We start from the raw sequence: 18409 nt of genomic DNA on the forward strand, positions 1-18409 counted from the left end.
GTACACAATTATATATGACAAAGCAGCAACAATATATACCAAATTAATACCACATACTAAGTAACGATTAAAGAGCAAAATAAACAACAATTCAATCTTGAAAAGTAACCGAACTTTGGTAAACTACAACTAAAAAAATATTTTCAACAGTTAAAATCACTACTTCTGAAGAATAATAGAACCGATTTTAACTGGAAAAAAATCACGTGATTTCATTTAATGCTAAAGTTTAAATGGTAAAAACTAAAACTAATCAACATCCTATTAGAAGTATAATAACGATTGTAATAAAACATACTAGTTGAAAAATAACTGCAAAACATCAGTTCACCTGTTTGGCTATAGTATTGTATATAAAATCAATGGAACCATAAAACTAATATAAGAAAGGCATGTCTGCTTTCCAAGTGTTCACATTCATTCAATTGTAAGAAGTGGGTTAAATCACATGTACATTCAATATTGTTCTTTTCAAAGAAAATATAAAAAAGCTTCATTAAAAAACAAAAAAATTATAGTGATACAAATAAAGCACATTTAACATAAAATGTTGCAGAAGCGATATACACAAAAAAAACATCATTTCTTTCTTTTATATTCATCATAACATTGTCAGCAAAAATGATAAGATCACTAAAGATATATCAACAATTACTGCAACAAGCAGTTTGTGAAATCAACAGCAAGTAATATTTTCAAGAACTACTTCTGCTGGTCAAGCTTTCAATTGTAATGAATTGTCCAACCACGTGGCGCTTGCAACAGATTTACCATGAACAAGACCACCTTAAGTTCGTACACACAGTGTGAATATACCACGTGATTTGTGACGTCACATTTTGTTATTGCAGGAAGCAAAACACCTCTCGATTCAGATTGTATTATCGCTCTAGGTTCGTTATTTTCTTATCAATTTTTACAAAACATAGCGCAAGCTTATGGAAAGAATGTACACTATACTCGGATACTAAGCAATATCTTGAACAATTTATATATTTTTCAAAAATCGTGGTCAAATGCTCAGAATGTATTAAATATGTTTTGTTATAGCGAAAAGCATACTACGTGTCTGGTCCAACAATACATTTTTTCAAATGTTTGCATAGACAGCAGATATAAACATCGGTTATGTTTTACAGCAGTTTAAAGGCATATATATATATGCTCCAACATATATTTAAGGAATGAATTGCGGGCTTGGTGTCATTATCGGGGTATGAACGCAATTGGGCCGGTCAAAGTGTGTGGAGTCCGAAGGACTCCACGCTTAGTTAAACCAGCCAAATTGCGTTCATATCCCCGATAATGACATCAAGCCCGAAATTCATTACTTGTATTTACACCGACAGTTCATTATTTCATTAAATAATTGTTGAAAAAATACTTTTAATTTCATTTAAGAAAACCTTTCAGTAACTCTTTCCTACCCATTCTGTAAATAGAACGACCCGACTGTAACCGAAAGCTATGCTTTCGTTTCAATCCGATTCAATATATTAATGCAAATACTTAAATTATATTTAACGTGTATTATATGTATATAGAGATATGTTGAATAAAATATGTTTAAACCAACCGGAAGCATTTTTTCAAATGACGTCACAATAACGCGGGAAAAGATCAACCACTTGAAATAACTTTTAAACGTAAAATTCAAACACTTAAGGCAAGTATTCATTTAAAAATTAAAAAAATAATACTTTCTAAAATGTTGATTTATATTTTACGGGACCTGCTAACACAATAAAAACAATAACAGTATCAATTCTTTTCATGTATATTGTTATGCAATGAATTGCGATCCGAACTTATCCGAAGATGTTGCGTTCATCGATTGATAAACGCAATTGCCGAAAGGCAGTTCATTTAAGGAATGGAAGTTGAGGTGTAAATATGTTACGATAAGAGCCCTTTTAGATGATTTTTTTAAATTGTTGATTTTTACATTTTGGGTTATTTTCAGGGTTTCTTGGTCACACAAAATTACACTGAATTAAAGGAAGCTAAATTTTGTTTTGTTATTTTAAGATATTTATAAAAATCTGATCTCTTAGCTTTCAGCAGGTTACAAACCAAATATAAATTGCTCAACGTATCGTTTAGTAACCGAGTATCGTGAACATTGTTTTCCCTTAGCCTGCACTATACTTTGTAAACAATGATAAGAAAATAACGACCTTACAGCGATAATACTATCCGAATCGAGGGGTATTTTGTTTCCTGCAATAGCCAAATGTGGCATATCACACACAAACTTCAGTAGTTTCAATACATTTAATGACACTTCACGATTCGTATTTCTGTTCTGTGTCATAGTTCTTTTTCTTTTTCCTCATATGTGAAATCTCTCATTCCAACTGAAAGAATGCAAAAGAAAGATTGTAGCGTTTTGGTTTTTTGTTTTCCTTTTCCAAGTTTTAGTATGCAGTTTAAAAAAAAAATAATTGCATAAGAAGTGTTTTATTGTGACCTTACTATCACGCATGTCCACCAAAAAACTATGATTTAACATGAATAACTTGTTAAAGATCTGTGAACGTTCAATTATTCAATCTCATATTTATAGCTTTATTCACTTACGACACTTACTTGCTCTTTGGGCCTTGCGGAGTATCCCGTGACTGGTGGTTCTGTTTTCACAGTGACAGTTGGTGTAGTTTGTATGGACCTGTCTTGTGGTTCTGTTACCACAGTGGTAGTTGGTGTGGTTTGTATGGGCGTACTCGTCTGGGTGAGTAACAGGCTGCTCATCTTTCCTTTCCCCTTCCCCGGCTCCTTGCCTTTCCCTCCACTTGGGGCAGATCGGCTACAGTTCATCTTTGTAGACATGATTGTCCTGGTCGAACAAGGGCTTGATAGGGCAATGCGACTAGCCTGGTTGTATGTGCTCTGATTTTCCTCCTGTTTTGACTTCTGTAATGAAGGATTGGTACCTTTGTTAAAGTGAACAACGTTGACAACATCATCTTTGTTAATTTTCAAATCGTTACTGTTCTGGAATTAAAACGGATATGGGAGTGATCTATTGTATTTCTAACAAGATGCAAGACAACTGTTTCAGCTGTACTTGTTTTATTTAAATATATAAGCATATAATCAAATATTTTACTTTTAATAATAAACAATGATGTCGTTAATTACGCTATTCAATTTATCACTTTGACACAGTTTTGAAAAACAGTTCCACACTGTCTGTGTGCACCAGTAGCAGTAGTTGTGCCGGTCGTGTTTAGCATCATCTATTTCTTATCTTGTAAAGGGGCAAGGTGTGCATAAGTTGTACGTGTGTTACCAGTGCCCACACTACAGGGCAAAATGATCTGTTGTCCATTAAGAACCTTGCATTAGAAAGCATACTTCTGTTTACCAGGATTACTACTTTTCTGTTGCTGTATGCTATTACCACCAGACTTAAATTCATTTACAACAGGAATGCTAGACATAGCACCTGGTGCTTTTCCATACACCTGAGTTATTCTATTCACTACGGAGCCTGCATTAATGCCAGGCCCACTTACAATTCTGATTCAATACAGTGGTCTGGTATACATGAAATATGTCCCCTATGTGTACTGGATAACATGACTAAGTAATTATAGGTATTACCTTTGCTTGTGGTTCGGAAAACGTAGGTGTTTCATCGGGTTCTATCTTAGGTAATAGTGACACGGCCGCTGGGCTAGATTTAACAATCTCCAAGGGGCTGTCTTCCATAGGATCTTCATAAAAGTCATTCAGAGTATGTTGTCCAAATGCCATAAGGGATGCCTCAGTGCTTGCTATGTCTGGAAAGAAAGATAAAATGCAATATTAATTAGATCTAAAAAATGTTCTAGCGAAACAAAGTGTAAACTGTATAATATCAAAACGAAACAATGCAAACCATTTAAACACTGACAATCCATAACGTTTTAAGTACTCAATGTAGATAAGTCATACTCCTGAGATAACCATTTTAACTGGCCAATGATATGTGATTAGCAAATGTAATATATTGCTTTGATGACTAATCACCTGTTCTGTGATTTTCCTGTTCAATGTGGAGTATTATGGACACGGGCGTGGGGTAAAATAGTATTTGAAGTATTAATGATGCCATATGTACACAGCATCACAATAAAGTCAATGCAGATTGCGGACTTCTCCACTCGGGCCAATATCAACATCAATTTACAAACCTGTTTTAAGTACACCATGATAACAAATGAAAATATGTTTTCCTCAAAATCAACACAAATATCCCATATCTGTTTTTCTTCGATTAATCATTTTACCATACGAAGTGTCTTCCTTCTTGTGAATTGTATCCGTGTATGTCGGCCACTCTGATTGTCTGGCAAATGTGGAAATCCCCTGTACCCTAGCAACAGTGGTAACACTGCCGGACCCCTGGGCAGCACCACCAAGGTGCCCCTGTGTGGGGGCTGCGTTTTTTTTCCCATCTTCTGTGTTCGCAATACCAGCTTCTCGGTAAATGTCTCGCATTTTGACTGTGATCTCATCGAGAACTGAAATAGAACGTTTCAAAACCTAGCTATTTATTTAAAACTAAAATTTCAAGAAAACTATGCAGTGTATACGTGTATATGTCATACATCTATTTTGCACTGAATGCACACTTCTTAACTAAAAGTTCAACTAACAAGTAAGGAAGTAAGTAAGTAAAACAAATCCCGTGAAATGTGTTATATACATCAGTTAATGGATTTATAAAGACCAAAGGAGATCACCTATATGTCACCGTTATGCAATGTTAGCTATAAATGTACAATTATGATCACAATCATTATACATAATACAGTTCATACGTTAATATGGCATTGCAATACAGTGAGCACATCAGAAAGGTTGTGTGATTTATTCTTATTTTAAACATGTCCTCATATTCTGCGTCTCTTAATAGCAAACGCTTATACTAAAAATGTTGCATTTTTCCTAGATTCGGAGCTTTAGTGATTGGAAAACTGAAGGTCAATTATGTTCGATTTTACCGCACTGCACCAATTGTTCGTGTGCGGGTTATCATATTTAGTTCCAAACACCACTTTTATAATTCTACTACTGTCCATAGGTATGAGCCTTTTCCAAAAACGGAACATATTTATCTTTCTACGCGACTGTACAGGGAGCCATCCGATGTCACCGAAAATGGAAGCCGTAGGAGCGGAACGATGTACCCAAGAAGTAACGTATTGCTCTGTGTTCAACATTATCACTGGCTTGGTAATTTTTAAATCCCCCAAATACTTGAGAAATAACTGTAAAATAACTTTTCATATGATTTAAGGCCGAAGTCTTTAAGGCTATGTATTTTGCATATAAGGCTACCTAGGGATCTTCCTGTTCTGCGGCTAAGCGCTTCAGCGTGAGATACAAAGTTACCTTTGTTTGTCAAGATTTCTCCAACATTTCTTTATTCAGAAACAGTTTCGAGCATGTTCTCACCGATCTGGAAATGAAAGTCTGTTTTATCTCGAACGTGGACGCCGGAAATGCATGCATTTTGTTTTAATGAGGACTCGCCATTCTTGCACCAAACGTTAAGAGTATTGAGCAAGGTCTGTAAGTTTCTGTCTGAGTTGGCAATTAGCACTGTATCATCATTATAGAGTAATATGGTCACAGGATGATCACCAACTTGCACACCAATGCCGAGGTTATTGATTTCATTGACAAGGTTTTAAACAAATGCGGCAATAATTGTCGGCAACAAATTATTTCCTTGAGGTACTCCAGACTTGCAGTCAAACAATTATGTCAACTTGTTGTTAATTTTAATGGTGGACGCCATACGCTTATAAATTGACTTATTGCTGTTATATTTGTTACCGTTGATACCCAGAAGTAATATTATGTAGAGCATCAAGTCCCTGTTCACAAAATCAAAGGCCTTCTTCGGGTCGATAAAGGCGGTGAGCACATTGGCTTTATTATTGATGATTCTGGTAAGGTTGAAAATGTGGTCTGCACACGACCGGTCTTTCCTATATCCATTTTGTTCGTCGGCCAGTATATTGTTTTCTTCAAAGCAACGGGTAAGTCTTTTATAGACCAGTGCGCTGTATACCTTGCTAATGCAAGAGATATGGCTGATCGCGCGGTAATTTCACGGCGTCCGTTTGTCCGAACTAATATTCTATCTCTGCATAACAGTTTTTGTCTGTTCATTTCTAAAATTGAGAATTTTCTCACCTTTTGCAAATTCCTGTCGCGCAACCAATGACGTAGATGGGGCCTCCCACAGAGGTTCGAAGCCCCGCCTCATGTCTGTGATGAGGATGTCTTTCACACCCTTCACATGCTGAAATAGTTCCGCCTGGAACAAAAAAACGCAAACAACATATTAATGCATTAACACCAAGGCTATTAAAATATTTCGACATTTTTTTTCTTTGCAAAACTGATGAGCTAAATATCATCATCATTGGCCCATACCGCCACCTATGTCAGAGTCAGGAGCCTTGGTGATCATATAACTGTACGAATAGTTAAAGAGTAAACAAATGCCGTTCGAAAGAAAACTTCATTACTCAATATTCATTACAATTAAGTGTTAAAATGCAGTGACTTGTTTATGCTTGTACGTCTTTGCTTTTATGCATGCAAGCTTTTCGTTTATTTGCCGTTTCCCATTCAAGGAATTGATAACCTTTCAAGAGCTTCAATTATTCCACTATTAATTACTTTTCAGACAATTACGAAAGACGGTACTACAAGGTTTACCCGCAGTTTCATCAGTTCGTCCATGATCATCCGTTTTGCCCCGTCAAACATGGAGCTCCGCTTGTTTTCGATACCCTCGGCCATGTACTTCTTCATGCGGCCAAACAGCCCATTGCCGGAGTCAGCTGCACACTGCTTATACTCGTCAAGCATCGTTGTCTGGATGTGTGGCGTCACAATTCGGGAAATGCCCCGCTGTCGAGGCGTGACCACGTCCTTAAGGTGTCTTACCATCTCCGTCAGCTTAAAATACAAGGAAAGTACACGATAAGGTGAAAAATCAGAGCTGCTTGGAACACTTTAAGCTTCTGAACAAGTTCTTAAAAACAAGTAGTGAGTAAACTTCCGAGTTTCAATTACTTCGTCAAAGCTTTAATTGTTAATTTATTCTCTGTTACTTGTTTCTTAGTCTGATAACTATTGCTATTCTTTGGTTATTGGGACATGGTAACAAGCAACATAGTTCTTAGGTATGGTACCGTTCTTTCTGGCATTATCACAGTCTCATCACTCACACAAAAATACTGACTGAGATGCCAGACATAAGGCTTTTTAAATATAAACAAATTCTCCTTATCTTAAATAACCTTTGGGAGACAGAAAAAATGCCAGCCTACCTTGTTGTTTGCAGAGCAAATGACCTGCGTAGCGAGGCGGTCAATACGGATGACTGAAATCCCAAGTGACTCAAGCTGCTTCTGTAGTTTGCAAGTGGAGTCCTGTATCCAGGTCCGGATGTCATTCTGCAGACCCTCAAACACCCGCCACAGCGTCTCACTGGAAAATGGCATAAATAAATATGTTACAAAATGTATAACAGGTTATAACCTAGGGTCTGATCTTATCAATATAACGAACATGCAATAATTACAGTTTTTTATTTCATGTTGACATTGTTAACATTTTCATAAATTCTTTAATACTGAGTTGTAAGAACATAAACGCTATTGTAAGCAGTTAACTGTTTATTCTGACAAGAGTGCTCCGGACAAAATGCCATTTTTCCCTTAAATAACTCGACAATTATAAAATTCAGTATGATTGCGTGTATATGTGTGTATTGTCTCTTGCAAAACGTCAACCAACACGTGTCGGCTATTACTCAAAAATATTTCAATGAACCTTGATATACATATCGCCTCTCTTGTTTCTTCTCTTATGAATTTTACAGTGTGATGGTATTGGCATTAAAATTCATAACAAAATTTAACATCATTCGACCATGGCGCATGTGAGCTTTGTTGGTGTTCACCAAGTCGGACAAGTAGGCTTTCACCGGGTTCTCCGTTTTTTCCAACAACACAAGACAACACTCTCGCGCAACTTCGTTTCAACGAGAATGACTTACTGTAGTAAAAAATAGGGATGGCAACGAGCACCCGGGTACTCGATCAATCAACCGAGTACCCGAGTACCAAATCACTACTCGAGTACTTTTTTTTATAAAATTCACCAAAACACATGATTTACAGACGTAAGTATCAGATCTCGCGCGTTTCCAAGACGACAATGTACGGTCCCTCTAATCCACATTGTGTACACAATGGACCCTAATAAATTAATTGACAGTTGTTATGAAAGTTGCAAACTGTCAACAAAGGGCCCTAATTTGCAAATAGCACTGGTGTCAATTAGCGAAGATTTGATAGAGGTACATCGCCTACACAATTGTATTGTTTACCTATTAGAGAATTTTCACCATACGATATATATATATATATATATGTTTATTGCATGAAAACATTATACAACGTTTTTAGCAAAAACAAACAGTGAATGGAGAAAAGTACATGTACATGTACATTGAAAATTTTCAAGAGTATAAACAAACAGGAAAGATATAACATCCTGCGACAATTGAATAAATGTTAGTAACATTAACAGTAAACATTTGTAGGCATTATCATAAATATAAAAAGACGTTTGATTTAATAAAGAGTGTCTACGCTGAGTAGCAAAGAAAATAAATTTTGACAAATTGTATATTGTTGTTCTATGATTACTATTCATAATATTTTCAAATTTGTTAATATTAGGCCAGTGACAGTAGTATGGTTTAAAAAAATTAACTCTTAGGTTTCTATATTTTGGGCAGACAAGTAGAAAATGATATTCTGATTCTATCTGATTCATGTTGCATAGTGTACATACTCGGTCATTTAATGGCGTGTTGGTATACCTGCCAATCTCAATACCCAATCTGTGAGAGGAAATTCTAAATCTTGTTAAAGCATGTCGGAATTTGTATTCATGAATTACATCTAAATATTTTTCTCGTATAAAAGTGTGCTTAAAAATAGCATACGTTCTTAGTCTAGGCGAATTATTTATCTCAGAATACCAGCTTTGGCAATACGTATCCATTATTCTCCTCTTAATTACTTCTAGTGTGTAAATATCTATAGACTCATTTATCCAAATATCGGAGAAGCCGTACTCGTTCAAAATAGTTTTAACTTGAGAAGCCCAATTTTTATTTTTGTATGTCTTATTGTCGAAATCGTCCCTTCGTAGTAGCTTATATGTGCGTTTAACGAGACTGTTGTCCTTAAGTGAAATAACCTTATTCCAATATTTAATTAAATTAACTTTTCTGTAAATAGAAAGAGGAACCCTTCCTAATTCACCGTACAAAGCACTGAGATTCGTCGATTTTTTAGCTCCCAAAATATAACGCAAAAACCTCACATGAATCATTTCTATGTCCGTTGCGGGATTCATTCCCCATATTTCCGAGCAAAAATTCAGAATAGAGCCTACTAAAACATCAAACAATTTTACTTTTTGATGAATAGGTAATTCAACGGTATTAAATATCTGGTATAGCTTAATAAGAGAAAACGATGCGTGCTCTGCAATCATTTTTTGAGCCCTGTTGAAATTGCCGTTCTTAAAAAGGTTTATTCCCAAATATTTAAATGAATTAACGACTTCTATAGGTTCATTGTAGATATACAAGTTCACATGCGTGGCCCCCCCGTTTTCGAATATCATAGCTTTAGTTTTTGATACATTTCTTTTTAGTCCCCAAGCGTTGCAGTAGGTTTCAACGTCGTGTAACATTTTTCTAAGACTTTCAGGAGATTTAGCAAAGAGCACCATATCGTCGGCATAGAATAGAAGAAAAAGTTTGATATCTTCCAAAGTAATTATTCCGGGTAAATCTGAGTTAATATTGTTAATTAGGTCATTAATGAAAAACATTGCCAAAAGAGGCGAACTGGGATCCCCCTGTTTAACACCAAGTCCGGTCGTTTCAAAGAAGGGAGACAACGACGATTGGTATCTGACGCACGATTTGACACAGTTATACATTGCTTGAAGAGCTTTAACAAAGTGGTCGCTTACATTTTCAGTTAACAACTTCTGCCATAGAAAGGTGTGGTCAATTCGGTCAAAAAATTGCTGATAATCAATAAACATACAATATAATTTTTCCTTCTCACTCAAAGTCTTCATAATGATCGAATGTAGAATAAATATACAGTCTGAGATTGATTTGCCCTTTTGGAAACCAAATTGATTTTCTGTAAGTTTTTCATTTTGTACAGACCACTTGGTTAACCTGTTAAGTAGGATTTGCGAGTAAATCTTAGCTATTATGTTAATAAGGGTGATACCTCTATAGTTTTTAGCCTCGTTTGCATCTCCTTTTTTGAAAACGGGTGCAATTATACCCCTACCCCACGATGCAGGGTATTCATGATTAAGAAATATATGATTATACAATGATTTCATAAATGGGAGAATTATATCTATTGACGCTTTAAAGATTTCGGCTGGTATCTGATCAATGCCTGCACATTTATTATTATTTTGGGACATAATGGCGTTTCTTATTTCCGTTTCATTTATTTCCGTGTCGAGTAATACATCTCGAGCCGTGTTAGAACTGTTAGGGTCTGCGTATCTCGGAGTATTATTTGGATGCGAAACGCCGTCGCCGGCCAAGTTTTTGAAATGAGTATACAGGTCATCCAATGTTAAAGTATTCGCATGTACATTCGTTTTGCGAGATCTCCCTTTTATTTTTCCAGAACTGTCTTGGACTTTTTGACGCCAAGTTATTTATCTTTATACCTTCTTCTCTTCGAAATTTCATAAATGCCTTCTTTTTGGTTTTATTATATCTAGAGCTCGCTGCAATAAAGTTTGTTCTATTATCGTCAGTCTTATTTCTATTATATATATATATTCCTCCGACATTTAAATTCTCGTTTGTCATCAAAACATTCCTTATTAGACCACTCTTTGTTTGATTGTTTATATGTACTTTTAGATTTTACAATGGAAGTTGACCAGTAAAATAGTAACGACAGTTACGAGCAATGATTCATAAATGGGCGTATTTTTGCAATGCTTATAACAATTGATTGGCGTATATCTTAATTCAGGAATTACTCATATTAATGAGGTGAACAACAATATATCAGTATGAAAAATGGTCAGTTTAGATATTATTTTATCGAGTAAATAACCAAACAAATTTATTAATAATGTTCGTTCATTGTAATTCTGAATATTGTTCACTATTGAGTTATTCCCGATCATTTTAACGCTTAAATATGATCCGAGTTTTACTTTGCATTTATATTGAATGTATAAAATGAATAGAAAAGGACATATTCAAAGCATGAAACAACATTTGTTTTCTTTTTATTTATTTTACTATTAAGGTACATAATGACAGTCTTATTTAAAGATGAAAATGGCAAATATTACGACCAACGCACAAAGTACATAAACTATACATGTATACACAAACTTGTCTTTCCCGAAAACCAATTCAAGTTATCCGAGTAATCGAGTACCCGAGTACTCGATCGAAATATTGTTCGAGTACTCGAGTACCAATTTTACTACTCGATGCCATCCCTAGTAAAAATAAATACAACAATATTCAAAATTGTTGAAAAATAAATACAGTTTAAACTTAGGTAACTGATATAATATTCTTATAAGAGAGTGATGTCGACAAGTAAGATACATTTCAAAGTCTTTGTAAACACCAACCTGAATGCCTCACCCCAGACAATGGCAAAGCTCCAACACATAGGTGCAGCAAGTTCCTCATTGAAATCAACTGGTCCAAATGTGGGTGATTTATACACCCCATCTCGACGGGTGGTGGCTTGGTAGGTTGGACAACTCAGACCTCCTTCACCCCTGTTCCTTGTTTTACCTCGAATATACTGAAAACAAAATTTGTTTGTCACGCTTTTGTTAAAATCAGAAATGTCTTCGTTGTCCAATTTAGTTTAAAATGACCTTTAATGCAGAATGGTTCAATTTAAATATTGTTCATCCATGATCTCATTATTTTCAACAATTTTCTTTTTATTTCTATCAGAAAGAATCAACTGCTGTTTCAAAAGTTATGAATCTTGAGTATCGCTCGACAAAAAGTTATTACATACTGGCGCACCCCACTTGGCACATGTATTGTTAGCCTCCTCAGAAGCACTGGACGCTCCCTCCTCAATCTTTGGTCTAAGACTGCCGTCAAATATATGGTCTATGTCGGTAGTCAACTTCTGTAACACGGTACCTAGGTTGGTGTCCAGTCTCTCTAGCTCTTTTTCGATGGCAATCCCGGCAGCTTCCACGCCTCTTGCAATCTGGTAAAAGGTATTGTTCAACCAAAAAAACATACTTTTTAAGTTTTGTCTTTGACAGTGGCAGATATTCAACATTTCAAACTGGATTTTCAATGATATCTTAGTGTTAGACAGACTAAAGCGAAATACAAAACTCTAAGATTTATAGTTATATTTGTTAGATAGTGGTAAAAATTGAGACTGTCATTTATCATCGGAACCATTATATGAGCTATTTAATAAAATAACTGAAATTTGCAGTTGAGTGACGTATTTTAAACTTTGAACTCAAGACAATAATAACAGAACCCTGCCTTAACGTATTTCACCTTACTAAGGATTGATGTTCATGTCGGTCATGAGCCCGCCTTGCCGTTTTTACCCTCAAACTTGTAAATGTCATGTCGAACATAAGCCTTACAATTTTAACCGTCGAACGTGAAGATAAACCTGCCGAACAAGAGCCAGCCTTACCGTATTTATACCTACGGTAGATGTGAATGTTGAACATGAGCACGTCTTAACGTTTTAACCCTTAAACTTGTTGATGTGCTAATCGAAAATGAGCCTGCCTTGCAGTATTTAATCCTAAGAGATGAAGATGTTTATGTCGAATATGAGCCCTACTTGCGGTTTGTAAACCTCGGAGATGTAGATGTTCATGTCGCACATAAGCCCGCCTTGCCGTTTACACCATCGGAGATGAGGCCGCCTTACCGTTACAATACTCGGGTATGTAGATGTGTATGTCGAACATATGCCCGCTTTGCCGTTACAACCCGCAGAGATGTAGATGTGCATGTCGTACATGAGACAATTTACCGTTTTTAACCCTCGGACGTGTAGAAATGTATGTCGAACATTAGTTCGCCTTGCCATATTATCCCGCGCAGGTGTAAATGTGCATGTCGAAGCCCGCCTTACCGTTTTAAACCCTCGGAGATGTAGATTTGCACGTCGAACATAAGCCCGCCTTACCGTTTTTAACCCTCGGAGATGTAGATTTGCATGTCAAACATGAGCAAGCCTAACCGTTTTTCACCGTTCCACGTGTTGGTTTGTATGTCGAACATGAGCCCGCCTTGCCGTTTTAACCCTCGGAAGAGTAGATGTGCCCCTTTCACCCTGCCTTCCCGTTTTTCCCTGCATGATGTGTAAATTAGCTAGCCGAACACGAGGCCGCCTAACCGTGTTTCCATCTCCGATGTGTAGTTGAGCTTGCTAAAAACGAGCCCGCCTTACCGTGTTTCCCCATTCGTGATGTAGTTGTGAATGTCAAACACAAGCCCGCTTTACAATGTTCTCCCCTTTGTGGTGTAGTCGTGCATGTTAAACATGTTTTCCCCTTTGTGGTGTAGTTGAGCATATTAATCAAGAGCCCGCCTTACCGTGTTCCCCCTTTGTAGTGAAGTTGTGCATGTCAAAAACAAGCCCGCTTTTCCCTGTTTCCCTTTTGTTGAGCAGATGTGCATGCAAAACACGAGCCCGCCTTACCGTATTTCTTCCTTTGTAGCGTTGTTGTGCATGTTAAACACGAGCACGCCTTACTGAGTTTCCCTCCTCGAAGTGTAAGTGTGCATGTTAAACACGGGCCCGCCTTACAGTGTGTTCCACTTTGTCGTGTAGTTGAGCGTGTTAAACACGAGCCCGCCTTACCGTATTTCCCCGTCGTGGTGCATTTCAAACACAAGTTCGCCTAAACCGTGTCCCCCTTCGTGGTGTCTGTTAAACACGAGCCCGCCTTACCATGTTTCCCTTCTTTTTGATGTATGTACAACAGGAGCCTGCTTTACCGTGTTTCCCCCTTTATAGTGTAATTGTGCATACAGAACACAAGCCCGCCTTACCGTGTTCCCCGTTCGTGATGTAGTTATGCATGCTAAAGATATGCCCGCCTCACCATGTTCCCCTTTCATGGTGTAGTTGTGCATGTCAAAATCAAGCGCGGCTTACCATGTTTCTTCCTGCGTGGAAGAGTTGTGCCTTCTAAACATGCTAAATAAGAGCCCGCCTTACCGTATGTCCTCATTCGCGGTGTAGTTGTGCATGTTAAACACTAGCCTACCTTACCTATGTTTCCCTCTTTCTAGGTGTAGTCGTGCATGTAAAACATGAGCCCGCCGTACCGTGTTTATCCCTTCATGGTGTAGTTGTGCATGTAAAACATGAGCTCGCCTGACCGTGTTCCCCCTTCGTGGTGTAGTTGTGCATGTTAAACACGAGCCCGCCTTACCGTGTTCCCCCTTCTTGGTGTAGTTGTGCATGTTGAACACGAGCCCGCCTTACCGTGTTCTCACTTCGTGGTGTAGTTCTGCATGCCAAATAAAACGCCGTCTTACGGTGTTTCCCCATCTCCGTGGTGTAGTCATGAATGCCCAACACAAGCCCCCCTTACCGTGTTCTCACTTCGTGGTGTAGTTCTGCATGTCAAATAAAACGACGCTTACCGTTTCCCCCCTTCTTGGTGTAGTCGTGCATGTCAACAACAAGCCCGCCTTACCTTGTTCTCACTTCGTGGTGTAGTTCTGCATGTCAAATAAAACGCCGCCTTAACGTGTTTCCCCTCTTCGTGGCGTAGTCGTGAATGTCAAACACAAGCCCGCCTTACCGTGTTTCCGCCCTTCTTTGTGTAGTCGTGCATGTGAAACACAAGTCCGCCTAACCGTGCTTCCCCTTCGTTGTGTAGTCATCCATGTCAAAAACAAGCCCGCCTTACTGTTTTTTCCCTCTTTAAGGTGTAGTCGTGAATGTCAAACACGAGCCCGCCTTACCGTCTTTCCCCCCTTCTTAGTGTAGTCGTGCATGTGAAACACAAGTCCGCCTTACCGTGCTCCCCCTTCGTCGTGTAGTCGTGCATGTCAAACACAAGCCCGCCTAACTGTGTTTCCCGCCTTCGTGGTGAGGTCGTGAATGTCAAACACAAGCCCGCCTTCTTACCGTGTTTACCCCGTCGTGTAGTCGTGCATGTTAAATAATTATGAGCCCGCCTTATCGTTTACCTTCCTCCGAGTTGTAGATGTGCATGGCATACACAAGATTGGTTTACCGTATTTCCCCCTTTACAATTTGTATATGTGCATTTCGAACATGAGCCTGTTTTACCCTTATTCTTCTTTCCGAAATAGATATTAAGGTAAAACACGAGCTTGCCTTTCCGTCTTTCCCTCTTACAATGTTTATTTTATTTATGTCAAATACGAGCACGCCTTATCGTATTTCCCTCCTACAAGACGTAGATGATTATGTCAAAGCGAACCTGCCTGACCGTATTTCACCCCTATAAAGTGGAGATATTAATATCAAACATGGGCCCACCTAACCGGATTTCCCTGCTCCAATGTGTAAATATTTATGTAAAACACGACCCTGCTTTACCGTATTTCCCTTTTACTGTATTACTGTTTTCGAACCCAAGCTTGTCTTCCCGTTTTTCTCCACTCAGAATTGAAGAAATTAAGGCCAAACATGTGCCTGCTTTACCGTATTTCCCTCCGCCAATGTGTAGATGTTTCTGAAAAAAAACGGGCCTACCTTATCGTATTTCCCTCCTTCACGGTGTAGATCTTTTTGTCTGAAACGGGCCTATCTTACCGTATTTCCTCCCTTTTGGTGTGGAGATTTGCATGTCAAACACGAATCTGCCTCACCGTACCCACCCCTTCCGACGTGTAGATATCCTTGTCAAACAATAGTCTGCTTTACCCCACCACCTCGGAGGCGTAGATGTTCATGTAAAACACGAGCCTACCTAACCGTATTTTTCCATCCGTGGTGTAGATATGCACATCAAACATGAGTCTGCTTTACCGCATTTAACCCTTCCGAGGTGCAGATGTGCAGGTCTAGAATGAGCCTGCCTTACTGTTTTCCCCCGCCGAGGTGTAGACATGCATGTCAAACATTTGTCTTTCTTACCGTGTCCAACCCCTCGGAGATGTAGGTGTGCATGTCAAACACGAGCCTGCCCAGGTTGTGTATGAGCCTCTCCAAGGATTGACGCTGTTGGATGTTCGTCATCTCGTGAACGTAGTCCCACAGGGCAGGAATCTGGGTGTCCTTCAAGTCACTGAACACCTGGAATTTAAGATGACAGTGTACAATTCCAATTGGTTGTGTATTTTGGTTCGTTTGCTCCTTCACTACGATTCGCTTAATCAAATTGTCTGCTTACGTTATCTTTATTTCAAAAGAATCCGTACAGCTTTCCCCAAATTTATCAAGAAACATTGCATATTCAGCATGTTTCCCCACCTGCGGAGGTCCATCATCGGCGAGCAGGTTTGTCATCTTCTGATACTCAGTGGAGCTGCAGCAGAATACCCGTAGGTTGTCAGTAGTGCTGCTAATGTCCCGATCATCGTCGGCGCTGTCATCATCATATATGTCATCTCCCTCCTCGGGGTCTTCAGATTTCAAAATCCCCGCAAGACCCTTCATCTCCTGGATAGGGTAGATAGAAGAGTTGATAATGTTAAATAGATTAACTTAAACTTAAACTTTTATCCATTTTGCCACCCACTCTCAAGAGCATCACTCTCTGTGCTTTCTTGCATACAGGACGTGTGTTTCCGGTCATGTGACCAGTGCTGGAAAAACCCATCTTACATACCCCATGTAAGATGAGTCACGCGCAACAACGCGCCACTTCTTATTTCATTTATTGTATGGTTTATGAAAAATATATTATGCCATTTCAATAAAGCGCAGTCAAATATATATGTCTGCAAGACTTTAAATTAAAATTGAAAAAAATAATCGTAAAAAAACACGCTAATTTTAGTTATAAAAAACAACTGCGCTCTATGACGTCAGTAATCAACGTCGCACGCGCTTTTTGGTGTAATAGTACAAAAGTTCGTTTTTAACGTCATTTTTTTCACAAATTAAGGCTTATCATTTCCCATCTACCTAATAGAAAACACTTTTGATAAAAATGAAAGCTTTCAGGTAAGTATGTCAGGGTTTTCCATGGGAAATCGTCAGCTGTGACCTCATGCGTTATAGATTTAGGTTCCTAAGAATGTCCAAATAACCATGAACAAAACCAATAAATGGTCAAAATGTTGACAACTTTCGATCCAATGCTGACAAGTTATGTCACAATAATAGATATAATTTTTCTAATTTCATGTCACAACATACAAATGTATCACCTTTTTATCATTAGCAGACATTTGTATCAAAATTGTTGTCCACAGGTTACCGTTAAGCTAATTTTGACATTTAAACGATTTGTTTGGGAAAAAGAAGATTTTTTTATAAACATTGACCACTTAATACGCATTTTGGCATACAGTTCTGAATACTGTAACTATTTTCTTATAAATTGCGTTTGATATCCATTTCTAACATAATGTCACATATTGTTTATTTTTCTAGCCTAATTACGTAACATTAAACAATCAGAAAAACAGCAACATTTAATCTACTCTTAAACCATCCTTGAAGCCTCGTTTGATATGTGAGCTAGAGCTTTTGTTCCTAGCCAGGGTGCAGATGGTGGCTATCTTTTTCCTCTCTTGGGAAATTGTTTTCTCCAGGGACGTTCTCTGGAGATAAAAGGTCCGTAATTATGCAAACAAATATCAACTGTTCTTGTAATTACTATGACATTTATATTGTACTTGTATTTAGTATTGCTTTAGAGATACATTTTCTGTTTCAATACGAAAAAGCTGACGAAGAACTTACATTTTTTAAAACAATACTGTCTTGCTATATATACTACTCTTATTGTAGGATCAATATGTTCAAAAGAGACCCAGTCCATTGATGTTCTTGCATTGTTAAGAGCTATACATAGATAATATTATGTTAGTCGGTTGATCCATGGTGTTGTATCACTATAAACTAGCGTTAGCCCCCAGTAGACCCGTGTGCGAATACACTCGGGTTTCAAAGACCCTTTCAAGGAAGTATTCTCAACATTTATTGGTAAGCTCTTCAGATGCATGTGTAGTATTTGTATTGTGTTTGTGCGCGTGTATGTGGTGTTTGTTCGTTAGTGTATCTCGTTCAGTTTCGTTTGGACCCAAAGCGTGTGCCCCTTAACAAAGTTTATGTTTAAATGTTTGGCTTGTCCCTGTTAT

The 18409-nt window shown here is 37.9% G+C and overlaps 1 protein-coding gene across 1 annotated transcript; it reads right to left on the reverse strand.

The window, feature by feature from the left end:
• Positions 1-1620: 1620 nt before the first annotated feature.
• Positions 1621-17875, reverse strand: LOC128243066 (uncharacterized). Its single transcript, XM_052960565.1, has 12 exons — positions 17750-17875; positions 16572-16760; positions 16236-16394; positions 12141-12341; positions 11737-11915; positions 7341-7500; positions 6724-6966; positions 6193-6316; positions 4275-4508; positions 3607-3785; positions 2590-2913; positions 1621-2357 (listed from the first exon to the last, which is right to left on the reverse strand). Exons 2-12 carry the CDS (start codon positions 16755-16757, stop codon positions 2349-2351), a joined length of 1998 nt encoding a protein of 665 aa, XP_052816525.1. The 5' UTR covers positions 16758-16760; positions 17750-17875; the 3' UTR covers positions 1621-2348.
• Positions 17876-18409: the final 534 nt, after the last annotated feature.

Source organism: Mya arenaria, chromosome 8 (assembly GCF_026914265.1).
Source record: "Mya arenaria isolate MELC-2E11 chromosome 8, ASM2691426v1".
NCBI lineage: Eukaryota > Metazoa > Mollusca > Bivalvia > Myida > Myidae > Mya > Mya arenaria.